Here is a 22279-nt window from a genome sequence, read left to right as displayed (position 1 = left end):
TGTAAAGCATCTTTGAGTAAAATGTATTATAATAATTTGTATTATTGCGTTTAGGTTTGAGCCCTTTACTTCTAATGAAGCAAAATCTTACTGCTACTGCGTACAATGATATTTTATTCAATAGTTCCACAAACAGTTTGGGGAAGATTTCCACATACTTTTGGCCATGTAATGTATTTAGGACAATTCAGATTAAACACTGATTCCTTTCTTTTCCGACCTGAGGGGGAAAGTGACATAACCAGATTGGACCTAATTTGCCAACCATTCTGTTTTTTACTGTCAAGTGAAATGACTCATTCTCACCAGTTTACTTGCTGTTGCTAGAAGGCACTGTATTTATTGAACTGCAACAAAGTTATGACATATTGAGTTCAACACTTGAAAGTGATGAAAAGTTGGAGTGCAAAGCTAACAGCTACAATAAAGGACTTTTTTAAAATTTATTTCAGGTGTCTTGGGAGTTTAAGCACGTGCTGATCATGTGTTTTGAATTTTGGTGGTGGGAATGACCCCTTGGTTCACACATACAGCTAATTTACATTTACAGCTATAACTGCCTGTGATGCGTTTTGTTGTTCTTAATTATGTTCTTACTATTCTAAATAGTTGTGTGTTCATACCTGGTGAGCGGTGAGCATGTTCTCTTCTCCATCTCGTCGCTTGATGAAACACCACACCAGCCATCAAAATACTTGTTGTGGTGTCCATATTATTCTAATCAAGTAAGTCTCTTGAAGCTACACTTTACGAGGAGCACCTGAAGGCAGCACCTAATCAGCAGTGAGGCGAGCAGCCGTTGATGAGTTTAATTGTTAGCGGCTGCTTTTGTCAGGTAATTTGTCACATTTTATACCATAAAACTAAAACTGGGTGACACATGAAGACGTCGTCTCTTTTATATTTGACTCTATGGCGGTTAAGTAAAGTTAGTGAAGGGTTTTACTGGTATATAATGGCAGCTATCAACCAGCACAGCAGTGATTAGCAAAGAAACGTTTCATTTCACCGTGTGTTACAGAGATAATAGGGATGTAGAGATAATTCACTTTTTTAAACCCCAGGTACACAGTGGTAGTTAAACAATATACTTGTGAGCTGTGTCTCCCTCTAGTGTGCAAATACAGATGTTCTCCTGAATAACTGTCAGCCTCTTTTTGACACTTATAACAGTTGAAAAGGAGTTTGTGAGCTACAATTTACTTGGTTGGCAGTGGGAAAGTTAGAACAAAATGTGTAGAAATTGGCATAAAGTACAGTAAGGTGAGAGGAGGGAAGATATCCTTATTAAAGGACAGTTCACAGTTTCACAGTGAAAGAGGTTTTCCTCGCTGTAATCATTCCTCCTGTTCATACTGACTATTAAAAGATCCCCTTCAAATGTGCTTTCAATGTAAGTGATGGGGGCCAAAATCCACAGTGTGTCCACACAAACACAAAAAATGTTTGAAACTTACTGACGTGAAATCCAGATCATAACTCTGTCATAACCGGCTTCAGACACAGTTTTGCATATAATATTATTTCTTTATTGTGTATAACTTTGCAAACATGTTGAGTTAAAGCCTACATCAGAGTCAGAATACAAACAGGAGCAGTAATCAAATAAAAACTCCAGAGGTCATTACAAGCTATTTACACTGCCAGTTCAATATTCCCACTTTATACAGTGATATTGAAAGAGAACATATTGTTGATATATTTTTACTGTAGCAAATTAGATTCTAAGCAAAATATTAATAAAAAATATAGTTGCAGTAGTACACTTTAGCATTTCATTTCAGCTTTGCATTGCTATTGTTCCTTTACATTTTAGCTACATTAACAAGAATATCTTGGTGATACATGTACATATGCACTTTTCCTGCCACATAATACACTATTGTATTGTAGGTGTTCTCTACTGTTATCTTTACAGTGAAATTATTGTAAACATTTTGGAATGTCAGTAACATTGATCATTTTTTGCAACAGTCTTGTTCAAATTTTACAGTCAAATGCACTGGTGATTATCATCTTATAAAGTAAGAGCACAAGTAACTCGGTATTTTAAGACTGTACATTAAAAACTATGAAACGACAAAGATTTTGATAAGCAAAAGACATGGCTTACTTTAGTTCTGTACCATAAGCAGGGATATTTGGTGAAGCCCTGTCATAATTTGCAGTTAGGGCACTTAGTTATGCAGCTTATTAACAACTTTATCACATTTTCAGTGTGAATTATATTAATCTCTTTCTTTATAGGTCAACAACATGTAACCAGAGATTGAAGTTAACACCTAAAGACTGACGAATTCTGTGACTGGTAAGTTAAACCTGCTAACAGTCTTTTTCAGTCGCCAATCTGTTTTCTATCTCACCTTTCTGTTGCATGACTATGACCAGTGAAATTCAGAACCCGCCAGTCATTGATTCTAGGCAACCAGGAATGTTATCTTTAGATGTAGTTTACATCAAGTTATTTCACTTCTTAGCGCCATCAAAAAACCTCATTTTCTCAGAGTGCACAGAGTCTTTTAGTCGTTGAATGGATGTTGCTGTCTCATCTGAGATGGGCTCAGCAGAGTCAAATATATGTGTAGTTTGTTTAGTTTTAACAATTGTTTCTTTGCTTTCACTCGATGTTTCCCTAACTAAGAGTTTCTCGAAGACTGTTCTCCTGCCACTTTGTGTGTTTTCAACAGTCCACGATGCAGCTTCTTTAGCCTCTGATTGCAGGGGAAGGCCTCCAGCCGATTGGACTTGGACAGCAGTTAGAATCTTGGCTTGCTGTGTTTCTGGGGTCGCTTGTATGTTTGATGTAATGACATGAATTTTTCCAGATTCCAGTCTGAGCGTGTCTTCTGATGAAGATGAAAGTCCAGATGACAGAATGGTGATTTTCTCAGGCAAGTTGGGCTCAACTGATATCAGCTCAGTCCTGGTGGTGGAAGTAATAATGTTACTATGCATCTCTCCAAGCCCTGTTTTAAAGTTAGGATCTGAATATTTGACAGTTACCTTGGTTGGGGAAGATAAGGACAGGCCAACATGCTCACTTGTCATTGTAGAGCTAATATCAGCAAAGGCATCTGATGACTGGACAGAACAGGTGGGACTTATTTCCTCATCCACTGTTTCCCCTACTGGGCTCTTTTCATCCTTGTGCTCGTCTTTTTCGGAAACCTTTGCAGGTTCTGATGGAGAGGACAGTCCAAATTTGGGGAATTTAAACCAGCCTGTCCTCTCAGAACTTTTGGTAGTATCTTGCTTGGTATTTGTTTCCGTTCCCTTTGCCTCTTGCTTTTTGAGTTCAGCTGTTTCATGAACTTCCTTTGAGGTGTCAAGATTTTCCTCCTCTTTGTCCGTTTTTGGCACATCAAATTCAACATCAATATTCTTGAGGATCTCACCAAATGATGTCAAAGTCATTTTTGGTGATTTACTCTCTTCTTTGGGTTCAACCTCCATCTCTAGCTGATTATCTTTACATTCTGTGTCAATAGAGACATGTTCATCTTCAGTTTTGGGTCTTGAAAAATTCAGCTTTGGCATTTTAAATAATGATAGTTTGAATTTACTTGGAGAGCCAAGACCCACACTGTCAGTCTCAGCCTTTGGTGTTTCAGAATCTGATACTGCTACTTTGGAAACATCCGTTTTAATATCAACACTTGGACCCTTGATATTGACAGTAACATCCTCCTTAATTTTAGCTCCGTCTGTTTCAGTTACTTTGTCTACATCAGGTGCTTCTGTGGTGACATCTTGGGAAGCACCTCCAAATTTCGGCATTTTCAGTGTTGGCATTTTAAATTTCATTGGTGACCCTCCAACATCTTTTGACTTAGCTTCAATCTCTGAAGTTTTAATTTCCACATTAGCTGACAATTCTTTGACTTCAGCTTCTGGGAGTTTGACCTCTGCTTTAACTTCTGGCAGTGTAACATCTACATCTTTCTGTGGTGCATTTGAATCAACTTCAGGTCCTTTTGCTTTTGGTAGTGCTATGCCAAATTTTGGCAACTTAAACTTGCTTCCTTGTCCATCATGTTCAGCTTCAAGCTCAGGATCTTTGATTTCCATTTCAGGTTGTTTGACTTTCACGTCTCCCTCTGGAAGAGAAACATCAACGTGTGGAAGGTCAGCACTGACTTCGGGTTCTTTAACACTGGACTTTGAAAAAGAAAATCTCGGCAGGGAAAATCTAGGTTTTTTCAAGTTTGCATCAACTTCTTCAGCAGGTGGCTCTTCCATCGAAATAGCCATCGAAGGTCCTTTAATTTCAACATCTGGTACACAGACCTCTGCTTTCAACTCTGGTGATGTAACATCAACTTTGGGTGTTTCAAGGTTGACATCAACATCAGGAGCTTTACCTCCTGTCCTTGAAAACGAAAATCTTGGAAATGCCCAGTTTGGTCGTTTCGACGTAGCCTCATCCTCAACTGATGCATCAGGTTCTTCAGATTGTTTGACTTCGACATCTGGCAGTTTGACCTTAGCTTTAGCCTCTGGTACTGGGACATCAACTTCTTTTTTTGATAGACTTAAATCAACTTCAGGCTCTTTTACTTTTGTCATTGAGATGCCAAACTTTGGCATTTTAAACATGCTCCCTGATCCCTCTTTAGGTACCTCCAGCTTTGCTTCGTCAATTTTAATGTCTTTGTTTACATCAGGTGTTTCCACACTGACCTTTGGAGTAGCAGCTCCAAATTTGGGTAACGTGAATGTTGGCATTTTAAGTTTTGATGGAGATCCTTCAACATTACCTGTTTGAGCTTCAGTTTCAGGAGCTTTAATTTCCGTTTTAGCAGACGGTTGTTTCTTTTTCACATCTGGAAGTTGAACCTTAGCTCCTGGGAGTGTGACATCTACATCTTTCTTTGATGAGCTTAAATCAGTTTCAGGCTCTTTTACTTTTGGCATTGAGATGCCAAACTTCGGCATTTTAAACATGCTCCCTGATCCCTCTTTAGGTACCTCCGGTTTTGCTTCGTCAATTTTAATGTCTTTGTTTACATCAGGTGTTTCCACACTGACCTTGGGAGTAGCAGCTCCAAATTTGGGTAATGTGAATGTTGGCATTTTAAGTTTTGATGGGGATCCTTCAACATTACCTGTTTGAGCTTCAGTTTCAGGAGCTTTAATTTCCGTTTTAGCTGACGGTTGTTTCTTTTTCACATCTGGAAGTTGAACCTTAGCTCCTGGGAGTGTGACATCTACATCTTTCTTTGATAAGCTTAAATCAGTTTCAGGTCCTTTTCCTTTTGGCATTGAGATGCCAAACTTCGGCATTTTAAACATGCTCCCTGATCCCTCTTTAGGTACCTCCGACTTTGCTTCATCAATTTTAATGTCTTTGTTTACATCAGGTGCTTCCACACTGACCTTTGGAGTAGCAGCTCCAAATTTGGGTAATGTGAATGTTGGCATTTTAAGTTTTGATGGGGATCCTTCAACATTACCTGTTTGAGCTTCAGTTTCAGGAGCTTTAATTTCCGTTTTAGCTGATGGTTGTTTCTTTTTCACATCTGGAAGTTGAACCTTAGCACCTGGGAGTGTGACATCTACATCTTTCTTTGATAAGCTTAAATCAGTTTCAGGTCCTTTTCCTTTTGGCACTGAGATGCCAAACTTCGGCATTTTAAACATGCTCCCTGATCCCTCTTTAGGTACCTCCGGCTTTGCTTCGTCAATTTTAATGTCTTTGTTTACATCAGGTGTTTCCACACTGACCTTTGGAGTAGCAGCTCCAAATTTGGGTAATGTGAATGTTGGCATTTTAAGTTTTGATGGGGATCCTTCAACATCACCTGTTTGAGCTTCAGTTTCAGGAGCTGATTCTGGGAGTGTGACGTCTCCATCTTTCTTAGATAAACTTAAATTAATTTCAGGCCCTTTTACTTTTGGCATTGAGATGCCAAACTTTGGCATTTTAAACTTGCTTTCCTGTACATCTACTTCTGCATCACCTTTTGGTGGCTTAAGCTCCACTTCAGGTTGTTTGGCCTCCACATTTTCTTCTGGAAGAGAAACATCAACTTCTGGGAGACTGACATCGACCTCAGGCTGTTTTGTACTTTGCTTTGAAAATGAAAATAATGAAAATCTTGACTTTTTCAATTTGGCATCAGGGTCCATAGCAGGTGCCCCCTCTATTGAAATATCTGAGGATTGTTTGATGTCAATATCTGGAAGATGTACATCTGTTTTGGTTTCTGGTAATGTAACGTCAACTTTTGGGACATCAAGATTGACTTCAGCTTCAAGGGGCTTAACACTTGTCTTTGAAAATGAAAATCTTGGTAATGTCCAGCTTGGCTTTCTCAACTTGGCGTCACTCTCTGTTATTGGTTCCTGTGATACTGAAATTGAGCCTGTGGGCTCTTTGATTTCAACATCAGGGATTTTGACTTCAGCTTTTGCTTCTGGCAATGTTAAATCTGCTCCATCCACTTTAATGTCTTTGTCCACATCAGGTACTTCTACACTGACCTGTGAAGTAGCACCTCCAAATTTGGGTAATTTTAATGTTGGCATTTTGAATTTTGATCCTTCAGTGTTACCGGTCTGAATGTCAATTCCAGGAGCTTCAATTTCCACTTTGGCAGAAGGTTCTTTTACTTCAACATCAGGAAGTTGAACTTCAGATTTGGCTTCTGGTAGTGTTACATCTACATCTTTCTTTGATAAGCTTAAATCAATGTCAGGCCCTTTGACTTGAGGCATAGAGAAACCAAGACTTGGAAGTTTAAACTTGCTTCCCTTTCCCTCATGTTCAGTTCCTGTAAGTTTCACATCTATTGATGGGCCATCAGTGTCAATGCTGGGTGCTGCAATGTTAACTGCAAGAATGTCTCCAGGAATTTTAATGCCCGCTCCATCAATTTTAATGTCTTTGTCCATGTCGGGTACTTCTATGGTGGCACTTGGAGTACCAGCTACATCAGGTGCATCAGGTACTGAAACGGCAGCTTCAGGTTCATTGACTTCAACATCTGGCAGCTTGAACTCAGCTTTAGCCTCTGGTAATGGGACGTCTATGTCTTTCTTTGATAAACTTAAATCAATTTCAGGCATTTTTACTTTAGGCATTGAGATGTCGAACTTTGGCATTTTAAACTTGCTCCCTGATCCCTCAAGTTCACTTCCTTTAGCTTTCACATCTACAGATAGGCCTTCAGTGTCAATGCTGGGTGCTGTAACATCCACCATAGCTCCCTCTTTAGGTACCTCTAGCTTTGCTCCATCAATTTTAATGTCTTTGTTTACATCTGGTACTTCCACACTGACCTTTGGAGTAGCAGCTTCAAATTTGGGTAATTTGAATGTTGGCATTTTAAGTTCTGATGAGAGTCCTTCAACATTACCTGTTTTAACTTCAGTTTCAGGAGCTTCAATTTCTATTTTGGCAGGCTGTTGTGTCATTTTAACATCTGGAAGTTGAACTGCAGCCTCTGGGAGTGTAATATCTACATCTTTCTTTGATAAGCTTAAATTAATTTCAGGCCCTTTTACTTTTGGCATTGAGATGCCAAACCTTGGCATTTTAAACTTGCTTTCTTGTCCATCCAATTCTGCATCACCTTCTGGTGGCTTAAGCTCCACTTCAGGTTGTTTGACCTCCACATTTCCTTCTGCAAGAGAAACATCATCTTCTGGGAGACTGACATCGACCTCAGGCTGTTTTGTGCTTTGCTTTGAAAATGAAAATTTGGGTAATGAAAATCTTGACTTTTTCAATTTGGCATCAGGGATTTTGACTTCAGCTTTTGCTTCTGGCAAGGTTAAATCTGCTCCATCCACTTTAATGTCTCTGTCCACATCAGGTACTTCTACACTGACCTGTGGAGTAGCAGCTCCAAGTGTGGGTAATTTTAATGTTGGCATTTTGAATTTTGATGGTGATCCTTCAGTGTTGCTGGTCTGAATGTCAATTCCAGGAGCTTCAATTTCCACTTTGGCAGAAGGTTCTTTTACTTCAACATCAGGGAGTTGAACTTCAGCTTTGGCTTCTGGTAGTGTTACATCTACATCTTTCTTTGATAAGCTTAAATCAATGTCAGGCCCTTTGACTTGAGGCATAGAGAAACCGAGACTTGGCAGTTTGAACTTGCTTCCCTTTCCCTCATGTTCAGTTCCTGTAAGTTTCACATCTATTGATGGGCCATCAGCGTCAATGCTGGGTGCTGCAATGTTAACTGCAAGAATGTCTTCAGGAATTTTAATGCCCGCTCCATCAATTTTAATGTCTTTGTCCATGTCGGGTACTACTACAGTGGCACTTGGAGTACCAGCTACATCAGGTGCATTAGGTACTGAAACGGCAGCTTCAGGTTCATGGACTTCAACATCTGGCAGTTTGACCTCAGCTTTAGCCTCTGGTAATGGGACATCTATGTCTTTCTTTGATAAACTTAAATCAATTTCAGGCATTTTTACTTTAGGCATTGAGATGTCAAACTTTGGCATTTTAAACTTGCTCCCTGATCCTTCAAGATCACTTCCTTTAGCTTTCACATCTACATATAGGCTTTCAGTGTCAATGCTGGGTGCTATAACATTCAACGTAGCTCCCTCTTTAGGTACCTCTAGCTTTGCTCCATCAATTTTAATGCCTTTGTTTACATCTGGTACTTCCACACTGACCTTTGGAGTAGCAGCTCCAAATTCGGGTAATGTGAATGTTGGCATTTTAAGTTCTGATGGGAGTCCTTCAACGTTACCTGATTGAGCTTCAGTTTCAGGAGCTTTAATTTCCATTTTAGCAGACAGTTGTTTCATTTCAACATCTGGAAGTTGAACTTCAGCTTCTGGGAGTGTGACGTCTCCATCTTTCTTAGATAAACTTAAATTAATTTCAGGCCCTTTTACTTTTGGCATTGAGATGCCAAACTTTGGCATTTTAAATTTGCTTTCCTGTCCATCTACTTCTGCATCACCTTTTGGTGGCTTAAGCTCCATTTCAGGTTGTTTGACCTCCACATTTCCTTCAGGGAGAGAAACGTCAACTTCTGGGAGACTGACATTGACCTCAGGCTGTTTTGTACTTTGCTTTGAAAATGAAAATTTGGGTAATGAAAATCTTGACTTTTTCAATTTGGCATCAGGGATTTTGACTTCAGCTTTTGCTTCTGGCAATGTTAAATCTGCTCCATCCACTTTAATGTCTTTGTCCACATCAGGTACTTCTACACTGACCTGTGGAGTAGCAGCTCCAAGTGTAGGTAATTTTAATGTTGGCATTTTGAATTTTGATGGTGATCCTTCAGTGTTACTGGTCTGAATGTCAATTCCAGGAGCTTCAATTTCCACTTTGGCAGAAGGTTCTTTTACTTCAAAATCAGGGAGTTGAACTTCAGCTTTGGCTTCTGGTAGTGTTACATCTATATCTTTCTTTGATAAGCTGAAATCAGTGTCAGGCCCTTTGACTTGAGGCATAGAGAAACCGAGACTTGGCAGTTTGAACTTGCTTCCCTTTCCCTCATGTTCAGTTCCTGTAAGTTTCACATCTATTGATGGGCCATCAGTGTCAATGCTGGGTGCTGCAATGTTAACTGCAAGAACGTCTTCAGGAATTTTAATGCCCGCTCCATCAATTTTAACATCAGGTGCATCCGGTACTGAAACGGCAGCTTCAGGTTCATTGACTTCAACATCTGGCAGCTTGAACTCAGCTTTAGCCTCTGGTAATGGGACATCTATGTCTTTCTTTGATAAGCTTAAATCAATTTCAGGCATTTTTACTTTAGGCATTGAGATGTCAAACTTTGGCATTTTAAACTTGCTCCCTGATCCCTCAAGTTCACTTCCTTTAGCTTTCACATCTACAGAAAGGCCTTCAGTGTCAATGCTGGGTGCTGTAACATCCACTGTAGCTCCCTCTTTAGGTACCTCAAGCTTTGCTCCATCAATTTTAATGTCTTTGTTTACATCAGGTACTTCCACACTGACCTTTGGAGTAGCAGCTCCAAATTTGGGTAATTTGAATGTTGGCATCTTAAATTTTGATGGTGATTCTTCTGTATGTTTTGTCGCAACTTTGATTTCAGGAGCTTTAATTTCCACTTCAGCAGAAGGTTCTTTCACTTCAACTTCAGGGCGTTTGACTTCAACTTTGGCTTCTGGTAATGTCACATCTACATCTTTCTTTGATAAACTTAAATCACTTTCAGGCCCTGTTACCTTTGGCATTGAGATTCCAAACTTTGGCATTTTAAACTTGCTTCCTTGCTTGTCTATTTCTGCTTCACATTCTGGTGGTTTCATATCCACTTCCCCTCCTTTTAGTTCAACCTTTCCCTCTGGAATTGCAGCATTCACACCCTGAGCACTGACATCAACTTCCACGGCCTTAACACTTGGTTTTGAAAAAGAAAATCCCGACAGTGAAAACCTTGGCTTTTTCAGTTTTGCATCTACTTCAACACTTGGCTGTTGCTCCATCATAACACTGCCTTTGACGTCAACCTCTGGCAAATTGATCCCTGCTTTAACTTCTGGTACATCAATATCTTTCTGTGGCACAGATACATCCATGTCAGCTCCATCAATTTTAATTTCTTTGGCCGTATCAGGTACCTCGACATTTGGCGTGGCAGCTCCAAATTTAGGAAATTTGAATGATGGCAATTTAAATTTTGATGATGGTGCTTCAACATTACTTGTCTGAACATCAATTGCAGGTGCTTTAATTTCCACTTTGGCAGAAGGTTCTTTTGCTTCAACATCAGGGAGTTGAACTTCAGCTTTGGTTTCTGGTAGTGACACATCTACATCTTTCTTTGAAAAGCTCAAATCAATTTCAGGCCCTTTTACTTTTGGCATTGTGATTCCAAGCTTTGGCATTTTAAACTTACTTCCATGCCTATCAACATCTGCTTCACACTCTGGCAATTTCATATCCACAGCAATTTTAGGAGCTTCCGGGAGTTCAACTCCAGCTTTAACATCTGGTAGTGTGACATCTTTATCTTTCTTTGATAAACTTAAATCAATTTCAGGTGCTTTTACCTTTGGCATCGACATTCCAATCTTTGGCATTTTGAACTTACTTCCTTGTCCTTCAACTTCAACTTCAGTATGCAAAGGTTTAATTTTCAACTCAGGTTTTTCAACTTCTACCTTTGCCTCAGGAATCAAAACCTTTGCTTTTCCAAGACTTACATCAATTTTAGGGGCATCTGGGAGTTTGTCCTCAGCTTTCATCTCTGGCAGTGTGACATTTACGTCTGTCTTTGATAAGCTTAAATCAAATTCAGGCGCCTTTATTTTTCGCATTTTTAACTTTTCTCCTTGTCCATCAAGTTCACCTTCAGTCTGCAGATCCTGCATTTCCAATTCAGGTTTTGTGACCTCCATCTTAGCCTCTGGAATTGAAACATCTACTTTTCCAAGATTTACATCAATTTTAGGAGCTTCTGGAATTTTGATGTCAGCTTTAGCCTCTGGTAATGTGACTTCTACGTCTTTCTTCGACAAACTTAAATCAATTTTTGGTCCTTTCACCTTTGGCATGGAGAAACCGAGATGTGGCATTTTAAACTTGCTTTCTTTTCCATCCTGTTCAGTTACTGTAGTCTTCATATCTATTGAAGGGCTTTCAATGTCAATGCTGGGTGTGGCAATGTGAGAACCCTCCCCTGGAATATTAATGTCAGCTCCATCGATTTTGGCATCTTTGTCAATATCAGGTACTTCTGCAGAGACGCTTGGAGTACCTACACCAAATTTTGGTAGTTTGAATGTCGGCATCTTAAATTTTGATGGAGATCCATCTGTACTTTTGGCCGAAATTTTTTTCTCTGGAGATTTAATGTCCACTTTAGCAGAGTGTTCTTTTACTTCAACGTCAGCGAATTTGACTTCAGCTTTGGCTTCTGGTAGTGTGACATCTGCATCTTTCTTTGATAAGCCAAAGTGAATTTCAGGTCCTTTTATGTTTGGCATTGCCATTCCCAACTTTGGCATTTTAAACTTGCTTCCTTTTCCCTCCTGTTCAGTACCTGTAGATTTCATATCTATTGATGGCCCTTCAATGTCAATGCTGGGTGTAGCGATGTGAACCGCTGGCCCCTCTTCTGGAATATTAATGTCAGCTCCATCGATTTTGACATCTTTGTCAATATCAGGTACTTCTGCAGAGATGTTTGGGATTGTAGGTATCTTAAGTTTTGATGGTGATCCTTCAACATCCTGTTGGTGAACTTCAATCTCTGAAGCTTTAACCTTGACTTTAAATCCATGTTCTGTATGTTCAACATCAGGAAGTTTGACTTCGGATTCAGCTTCAGGCAATGTGACATCTACATCTCTCTTTGATAAGCTTAAATCAATTTCAGGACCCTTTACTTTTGGTAATGATATTCCAAATTTTGGCATTTTGAACTTGCTTCCTTTTCCATCAAGTTCAGCTGCTGTTGTTTTCACATCAAGAGATGGACTTTCAATATCAATGTTAGGTACTGTAATGTCAACTTTGCCACCGTCTTTAGGTGTTTTTAGCTGTGTTTCAGGAATTTGAATGTCTTTGTTTTTATCAGATATTTCAACGCTGACATTTGGAGTAGCAGGTCCAAATTTGGGTAGTTTGAAAGAAGGCATTTTAAATTTTGATGGTGATCCTTCTGTAGCCTTCCCTGCACCTTTAATTTCAACTTTAGCAGAGGGTTCTTTTAGTTCAACATCAGGAAGATTGACTTCAGCTTTGGCTTCTGGTAGTGTTACATCTACGTCTTTCTTTGATATGCTTAAATCAATTTCAGGCCCTTTGACTTTTGGCATTGTGATTCCCAACTTTGGCATTTTGAACTTGCTTCCTTGTCCATCAAGTTCACTTTCAATCTTCAGAGGTTTGATTTCCAACAGAGATTTTTCAACCTCCATCTTTTGCTCAGGAATAGAAACATCTATGTTCCCCTGAGTAACATCAGTCTTGGGGGCTTCAGGGAATTTGACTTCAGCTGTAGCCTCTGGGACATGTACGTCCTTCTTTGATAAGCTTAAATCAAATTCAGGCCCCTTTATTTTTGGCATTTTGATACCTAACTTGGGCATTTTGAACTTGCCTCCTTGTACATCAGGTTCGCCTTCAATCTCCAAAGATTTGATTTCCAACTGAGGTTTTTCAACCTCCATCTTTTGCTCAGGAATAGACATATCTATGTTTCCCTGAGTAACATCAATCTCGGGGGCTTCAGGGAATTTGACCTCAGCTGTAGCCTCTGGGACATGTACATCCTTCTTTGATAAGCTTAAATCAAAATCAGGTCCCTTTATTTTTGGCATTTTGATACCTAACTTTGGCATTTTGAACTTGCTTCCTTGTCCATCAAGATCACCTTCAGACTTCAGAGGTTGGATTTCCAATTCAGGTTTTTTGACATCCAGCTTTTGCTTTGGAATGGAAACATCTACACTTCCAAGAGTAATTTCAGTGTCAGGGGCTTCAGGGAATTTGACCTCAGCTGTAGCCTCTGGGACATCTACATTTTTCTTTGACAAGCTTAAATCAAATTCAGGACCTTTAATTTTGGGCATTTTGATACCAAACTTTGGCATTTTGAACTTACTTCCTTGTCCATCAAGCTCACCCTCAGACTTCAGAGTTTGTATTTTCAATTCAGGTTTTTTTACTTCCAGCTTTTGCTCTGGAATGGAAACATCTACGTTTCCAAGAGTAACGTTAACATCAGGGGCTTCTGGGAATTCGACCTCACATTTAGCCTCTGGTACTGTAACATCTATGTCTTTCTTTGATAAGCTTAAATCAAATTCAGGCCTTTTTATTTTTGGCATTTTGATTCCCAACTTTGGCATTTTGAACTTGCTTCCTTGTCCATCAAGATCACCTTCAGACTGCAGAGGTTTGATTTCCAGTTCAGGTTTTTTGATTTCCAACTTTTGCTCTGGAATGGAAACATCTACACTTCCAACCGTGACATCAAACTCTGGGGCTTCTGGGAGTCTTACATCTACATCCGTCTTTGATAGGCTTAAATCCATTTTAGGTCCTTTCACCTTTGGCTTGGAGATACCAAGACTTGGCATTTTAAACTTGCTACCCTTTCCTTCTCTTTCAAGTGTCTTCATCTCTGCCCCATCAATGTGTATATCCTTAGTTGCATCAGGTACATTTACACTGATGTCCGGAATAACAGTTCCAAATGTGGGCAGTTTGATTGTGTGCTCCTCAGCTTCAAAATCTTTGACTTCACCTTTGATCTCTGGAAAGGAGACATCAGCCTTTGCCTGTGCAGCATCGAGTTTAACACCAAAACTCGTAAGCTTAATGCCACCATCTTTCTTGGCTGATGAACCACCTACTGAATCAATGTATTCAGTGTTGTCACTGGGAGCTTTCAGTTCACCTCCAACTGTCATTGCAGATGTTTCGATTTCAGGTATTTTGATATCAGACATGACTCCTACAATCTTTCCTTCTTGGAGGAATGTAGTCCTTTCTCCTTTTACTTTATCATATTTTTGCTCAGAGATAGTTTGTTTTGGCAAATCAATTCCAATGTTAGGAATTCTTATGTCTGGTTTTGCAATCCCGAAGCTAGGCATTACTATCTTTGCCTTCTTTGATTTCTTATCTGATTCTTTTGAGCTGAGATCAGCTGTGAGTTGATATTCTGCTTTGATGCCCTCTGTACCTTCTGTTTTCTCAATTTCTTGTGTCTGATGAATGGCTCCTTTGAAATCTACCTTCGTCTCACTTAAAAGTTCTTCTGAAGTTAAATCAGCAGGTTTGATCTTTGGTAGTTTGACTGGTGTCTTGGGGATTTCTGGAGAGGCAGTTACATCAAATTTAGTGAAGTGTGCCTCATGTTTTGTTTTGGTATCTACAGCTTTTGTTGGTGTTTTCACTGATATTCTTTGTGCATTTGCATCTATCACAGTAATTTCTTCAGGAATTGGCACTCCAGTCGGGTCAACCTTAGGCAACTTAAATCCAGGCAATTTTGAAACTGCCTCTTTCACGCTGTCGACATCAATTGACAGTTGCACAGTTTCAGGTTGAATTTCTTCATGGGGTCCCATAGAAACAGCTTTAGGCACTTTAATTCCTTTGGCTGTGGTCCTCTTAGACACATCCTCCATACCTGGAATCTCAATGTCTTCACGTTTGGGAAGTTCTGCCCTGGAAAGGCTGCTTTTTGACAGTTTGTAATAAGGGTCTTCTTTCACATCTTTACCCTCAGTTGTAAATTGCTCGATTTTTGTTGTGCATTCTTCAACATTTACGCTAATTTGTTGTATAGTTTCCTCAGTGGCAATGTCACTCAAGCCTATTTTAGGCAGTTTGAATGTTGGACCTGTCTTTGTTTCTTGTTTTTGTTTAATGCCCTTGCCTTTCTTCGTTTTTTCTTCACCTTTCTGTTGAGATTTTTTTATAAGTGCAATATCAGATATATCAAGTTCAACCTCTGGTACACTTATTTTCATCGGTGTTGTCATTGATTTGGCTGGACTCTCACTGCTGATTATTTGGGTATTGGTATCAAGCGCTAGTTGATCCCCCTGTAGTTCTGTCTGTGACTCAATAACTGGGATGACATCAGATTTTTCAGTTTTGGGTGGATCTGTTTTTTCAATACTTGCTCCCAGCGTTTTCAGCCTTTTAGGTGATTTCACTTTTGCATCTTTCTTGTGCTTATCCTTCCCCAAAAGTTTCATTTTTAATTCAGACTTTTCTTTCTTTTTTTTCTTTCCATCAGGGGACTTGATACCAGATTCTTGATCTGCCAGAGCCACAGTTAGATCTGTTGTTTTCAAAGTGCTGTCTACAGTGATGAGTTCCGCTTTGTGTTGAACAGTTTGAGGTTCAGTCAGTTTTTGTTGATTTTGTTCAAGTCTTAAGTCTGAGTCTTCCACTACTGTCAAAACATCTGTCGCATAGGCGTTAGGTGTTTCTCCAGGGGGGCTTTCAAGGCGGTCAGGTGAATGTGTCTGGTGAATGTCAGCGCCACTGACCTGCCCAGGTGTTGGTGCATCTGTGTCCTGTTCTTCAGAAGAACTTACACGGCTTTTCTTCGTTAGACCAGACAGCTTTAGCTTATGCTTCTTCTTGCCTTTGAGGGCATCCTGAGATTTTATAGGTGACTCTGTGTAACTTGTGGTGGGGCTCAGCTCCAGCTTTCTCTGCTCATCAGCTTCTGAGGAACTGTGAGACCTTGTAAAACGTGACTTCCGTCCTTTGCCAAAGGAGGGAAACTTAGGCCATGAAATGCGAGTATCATTACGCTTCTTAGTTTTTGCTTGCTCCCTCATCTCTGGAGAATAGAGCTCTTCCTCCTGTTGAGCAACAGAAATATGAAACGTCAGTTTTAACCTTAAAAACTACACATCACAAAGAATGTAAGGAGACAGCTTGAGAGTAGTTACAGGGATGACGTCAGATTCGACGGCTGGTTCAGTCTCTGTGATGTCTGGATTGCGTTTCAAGCAGAGCTTCACTTTGTAAGCCTGAGCATGCTCCATAATCTGAATGGCATCTTCATATGACACGTTGTCAAAGTACACAGTGGCGCTCAGAATCTGATCACCTGTGTAAAAAAAAGAGTGGAATATATCAGAAGCACTGTGATGAGAAAGCTTTCAATCTATGGAAGTGTTTTGACTGTGTTAAAGGCCACTTGCACATGAAGTTTCTTTTTAAAGATGATTGTTGTGGGAATTTGAAATGGAAAATATACAATAAAATACAGTAGAAGCCGTTGATTTTTCAGTTAACTCAGTTAAATTTAAATATTTAGTTTTTGCTGTCATTGAAAAAAAGTCACTGTAATTGTTATTTCCAACTGCTGGCTTACCTTGTTTCAGTTTCAGACTTTTCGATGCAGGCGACTCTGGTACCACCTCCTTAATGAAGATTCCCTCTTTACCTCCTCCACCATAAATGAGACCCTCTGCACATCCATCTTTGGCTGTTTTCACTATCACGCCTGACTCAGGGCTGGGAACTTCCTGCTAAAACATCAAAAATAGAAAGGATAATCATTTTATCTTCAGCTGTGCTATTATCTGCTGCAGCACAGCCTGAAGGGATTCACAGCTACAGTACAGAGAGGAAGAGGTGGGAACGTCTCACCTTCAGTTTACTCATCTTTGGAGTCGAATGCTTGTCAAACATGGACCCAAACCCAGACTTTTTTGTTTTCTTCCCTCTTTTGTGGTGTGGGTCATGCTCCGCTTCACACTTAAAGAAGAATAGAAACAAATCTTTCAATTCTGACAAATTGAACAAACAAAACAGAAAGCCCATTTCCAGCACACACTGAGGCAAATCGTTGACAAATTGTAACCCCAACATACTAATTTGTGTTTGTGTAGTTTATTTGTGTTCAGTCAGTATACATATTTTATTACCGTTATTGTTAAAGATAACATTGTGTTTAACAGCCAAAACCCAAAGTATATCTACATATCTCAGTCCAAAATGAATTATATTAAATCAAGCCCTCCATAGTGAGAGTGTCAAGAGGAAAATAACAAATGGATGAAGAATTATAATTTAATCACCCCCTAATTTGAGGGAACAAATTACCAAATTGAGCAATTTATCAATTTTGGCAACACTTAGCAGACTTTGTACAACAACAAGCTGTAAGCGAGATTGTTTTCACAACCCCATAGGACAGAAAAAGAGCCAACAGAAGGTTTCTGACAGAAAATAAGAATTTGAGAGTGGCAACTAAAAACAGCCATACAGTTGACTTAATTACAGATATCTGTCATTACCAGCATGTTATGTTCAATGTCAGCTTATCCAAAATTGTAATTACGTACACAATTCATGACTTATTGTTGACATGACCTGTTTGGGATACAAATAAAATAAGTAAAATAAGGCTTGATTTACAACTGTTACAACTATAAACATATCCACATTTTCTGTGGTTTTAGATTTTACTTGGCTAATTAACTAATATCATCAAGAGACCAGTGATCAGTATTTGTTATGTTATCACTGGACATTGGTATGGATAAATGGGGTTTCACTCAACATGGAGAATCAAATTATTTCCATTGAAGATGAAACGCTTTTGGTCTTTGGGTGGCTGATTCATCTTTATCTATTGAGGCTGCTGATAGCTGATAAGTTTTAGGTCTAAGATTACAGTCTTTATAAAAGGCACAAAAGTCCTCAATGTGAATCAAGAAATTACAATTATGATGTTTGCATTGTAATTTTATTTTTCTGAATTGCTAGATTAAAAGGTTTGTAGTTGAACTTCTGAACAGAGAGTGAGCTCCTAAAAGCAATACGCATTTCTGAAACAATTAAGTAAATTAGAGACCAATTTTAACAAAAACAACATTAAAACACTCTCATGCTCTTAATTGCTCCCAATGAGCACGATCTGTAAGAGGGTAATTACTGAGTCATCTGATAAAACCAACCCAACATCATGTTATAATTGCATAACATAATTACGTTAAAGTGAGATTGACTTATACAAAACTAATCCCTCTCAATCATCACTTAAGACCCACTAGAAGTGTTTGGCAATGTCTGTATCTGCAGACAGTGGCAGTGGGTGTGAAGCCCCCAACCAATAACAGTGTGCAAGGTGTGAGGACGGGTCTCTATAAAAACGTAGCGACCGCTTCGTAGCGTGAACTTCTGGTGTCATTGAGCCGGGGAAGAAAGGCCGACTTTGAATGTTATGTTTACAAACTGCAACCGACAAATCCTGCTCATTCTGCCTTTAAGGATACAAGGTGGAAATTCTAGTATCTTTTATATAAGAACGATAATGATGTTTTTCTATGAATGTGTAACACTGGAGGATAGAATTTGTTTATGGGATCTTCATGTGGCTCCGTGTGAGCATAAATAAGCCAGAAACACAAGCTTGCTTCACTTGGTCACAAGAAAATGTCTCTAACTTCATTTATTTACAGCCTGAACAAAACAGACTGTTGAATCACTCACTGTGTTCAGATGCATTTAACTAACCAGGTTACGGTCTGCCCTCTAGTAACCTAATTTTTCAAGTAAAGGAAACACAGTTTCCTCTATTGAGTTTTTGAGAAACACAGTGTACACAACTTGATTCCTACTGGACAAACCTGCCTTATTTTATCATGTACATATTTTCTTTAGGTTATTGTTGGTTGTTTGTTCTCTAATTTACCGTCTTAACCTGGTTTGTTGTGTCTGTGTACTAAAGTGATGTGTTGCTCTTTACCTCCTTGTCACTGTCGGTGTATTTCTCAGTTTCAGGAAACTCTTCGACGGGGGACGATCCTTGAGGGCGTGGTCTCTCTCCCTCTGTGAACTGAGATGGCTCGTCACATATCTACATGGACAGAAGGTCAGTCAATAAGCACACTGTCACATGGTCTATCCCCAAAACTGGTATTTTCTCAAAGTGATATTACAGTATTTGAGTCAGTGTCAGTTTTCCTTAATGTTGCACCTCTTGTTCTTCAGCCACCTGAAAAACTATTTCTTAGTGTTAACGTTCTTGTAGCTGCACCTCCAGCATGAACAAGAAAGGTCTGAAGAAAGCTGGATAACAGAATGTATAATGACGACACTTTGCTGAGCCAAAAGCTGCATTGACTTGTTGTTTAGCTGTTTGCCAGTTTTTCAATGTCACATTAGTTGTTTGTTTCCAGGAACAGTAATGATGTCCTGTCTGTCAGACCAACACTTTGGTCCAGAGTAAAATATTTTATCAATTATTAAATATATTGCCATGAAATTCGGTACAGACATTAATGGTTCCCAGAGGATTAATCCTAATGACTCACTTTTCTTCTAGTGCCACCAACAGTTCGTGACAGAAACCTCTTAAACTAATGACTGAATTTTAGCCTCAGCTGCACTTGCAGATTAATGCTAAAATAGCACGCTACGATGCAATAGTTCTGTTTTTTTTGGAGATCTTTATCTGACGCAACCAATCAAACACTTATTTCAAACCAACAGATTCCATAAGATAAGATGTACATTAATCGATATGTGGGAGATTAGGTTGGCAGCAAATGTTACGGAAAAGGGAAATAAAACCTAAACCTTAAGCTGCCAGCATCATCAACACATGTAGACTTGAAAATTGGTATAAAGTTAAGTATAACTCATGGTAAGTAGGACTCACTGGTTTAAAATAATTACCAAAAAAGTTGACAGTTTTAACATACTGTTTTTCTTTTAATTGAAGAAACATCTTCTGACATTCAACGAACGATAAAGAAACAAACTGAAACATATCAAATGAACATTGACTCACTGAATCGTCCTCTTTACCGGGCTCTTGTCCTCTCAGCCTTTGCCCAGCTCCTGTTCACAAAAAACACACACACGCACACACACACAACATCAGCACCAATTCATCATTGATATGACATCTGTTCATAGTAAATAGTTTAGTAAATATTTGAGCTTCCTTCCACCAGGCTCTGCACGCTCTGCAAATAACCTACAAATTACATACTTACAAATACAGTACGTGGTGACGCATCACTAAAGGAAAATTGCATTAGGTAATTTTAGCAGGACCAGTCACAGACAACTGAACAGAGTATTCAACGAGAAGTCAACGTCATTTTTGTAAATTATGTTAAAAAGCGCACTCTGAAAAGTTATCCAACACAGACTGACATTATTTCAGCCTTTCAATGAAGGAATGCAACACAAGGAAATGCACAAAAATAGCGCAGTAAGCTGAAGCTTCTACCCAGCCTGTTGTTTTGAGGCTCAGAGAGATACCGGAGCCGATGATGAGACTATTTAGAGTCCTTCCTGGCAATAATTCCCCCAGGAACCCGCTGCCTCCGTCGTCCGTTAAGTGATCCACTGTATTGATCGACTGATTAGCCTCTGCAGCCCTTCAGGGCTTCCAAAAAGGGAAAGTCTGACTCCAGATGAATCAGGTTAGTCAGTGTTATCATTACCAGCTGTGATACCTAACCTCTGATTTGATTTGTGTCCGCTACAGATTAGATTAACACTTTATTCAGGACATTGTAATGCGAGGTCTATTATGAGTTGTACTTGTTAGTGGTGTGTTATGTTGTTTTGGATAAAAAATTACAGATAAAATACGTAAGATAAGGCTTGAGTCACGGAGAACCAACTATAAACAACATCTCCATATTTTCTGTGGTTTTGAATTCTCATTGGCTAATAAATTAATATCATCAAGAGACCACTGATCAGTATTTGTTATGTTGTCACTGGACATTAGCATGAATACATGCGGTTTCACTCAACATTGAGAATCAAATTATTTGCATTGCAGATAAAATGTTTGTCGGCTTTGGGCAGCTGATTAATCTTCATTAATTAATCTTTTATTGAAGGATAGTTGTTTCTGGAATGCCAGATGAACTGAGCTTCTATAAGCAGTGCCCATTTCTGAAACAATTAAGTAAATTAGACTAATTTTTAATAAAAACAACATCAAAACGTTTATAAAAACTCTCATGCAGCTTAGTTAAAATGTTGGGTATCCAAGTCTAGCAAAAATACATATGCCTGGGTTGTATTTAGCATTATAACTAGAACCAAACAAGCCAACAGCTGTATCACAAATGGTTAAAACATAAAAAACTGTCTGTGAAGGAATTCAAAAACAACCTTTTTCTTCTGGCCTTTGAAGCTGGCAAGTAATTGATACAAACAAGATAATTTTGGAGGAAATATTCATTTAAAGCCTGTAAAAAGTGTTGCATATTGAAATGGAAATTGTGTAACATTCCTGCAATTTGCACAGTACTGAACATGTTTACTGTGGCACCATATACATAGTTTCTTAACTAACCACCACCCCACCCTCTGCATATGTCATGTGAAGAGCTCTGACTGTCTCACAACTAAGACAAGACTAATGGTAAACAAACCTCTTACTGTATCAGGGTGTGTCCGTGTCTCAAGGTTGATGTCAATATATGATCAAATAACATTATAGCTTTTTTTTTTTACATTGCTGATTCTGAAACATAACCTGCACTGTCATCATAGAGAAAACTTCATCAGACATCAGCTTTAGAAATAACATCAGTGAACATTTATCTGACAGAAAAGGACATTCACAAAGAACTCACCGCAGTCTAGACATGTTGTGAAACATAATAATCAAAAGCTGCCTCCACCATGAACTCAAATGTTGAATGAATCCTTGTCCTCTTAAATTCATGGCATGACTAACAAAACACCATCTCACCTACCTGCTGTTTAACTCCTGGAAATAAACCGATGTGTTAATAACTCTGTTGTTCAAGCTGCCATTAAACACTCCTGATGTGACTGAAACTGCCAAAGTGGCTAAAGTGA

The 22279-nt window shown here is 39.1% G+C and overlaps 1 protein-coding gene across 1 annotated transcript; it reads right to left on the bottom strand.

Annotated features, from left to right (window-relative positions):
* Positions 1-1506: 1506 nt before the first annotated feature.
* Positions 1507-17098, bottom strand: LOC137200119 (neuroblast differentiation-associated protein AHNAK-like). The gene is made up of 4 exons (XM_067614800.1): positions 17084-17098; positions 16806-16962; positions 16387-16538; positions 1507-16332 (listed from the first exon to the last, which is right to left on the bottom strand). The coding sequence occupies exons 1-4, from the start codon at positions 17096-17098 to the stop codon at positions 2467-2469; spliced, it is 14190 nt and encodes a 4729-aa protein (XP_067470901.1). The 3' UTR covers positions 1507-2466.
* Positions 17099-22279: the final 5181 nt, after the last annotated feature.

Source organism: Thunnus thynnus, chromosome 16 (genome assembly GCF_963924715.1).
Source record: "Thunnus thynnus chromosome 16, fThuThy2.1, whole genome shotgun sequence".
Taxonomy (NCBI): Eukaryota; Metazoa; Chordata; class Actinopteri; order Scombriformes; family Scombridae; genus Thunnus; species Thunnus thynnus.
This window is presented reverse-complemented; position numbering and strand designations above follow the sequence as displayed.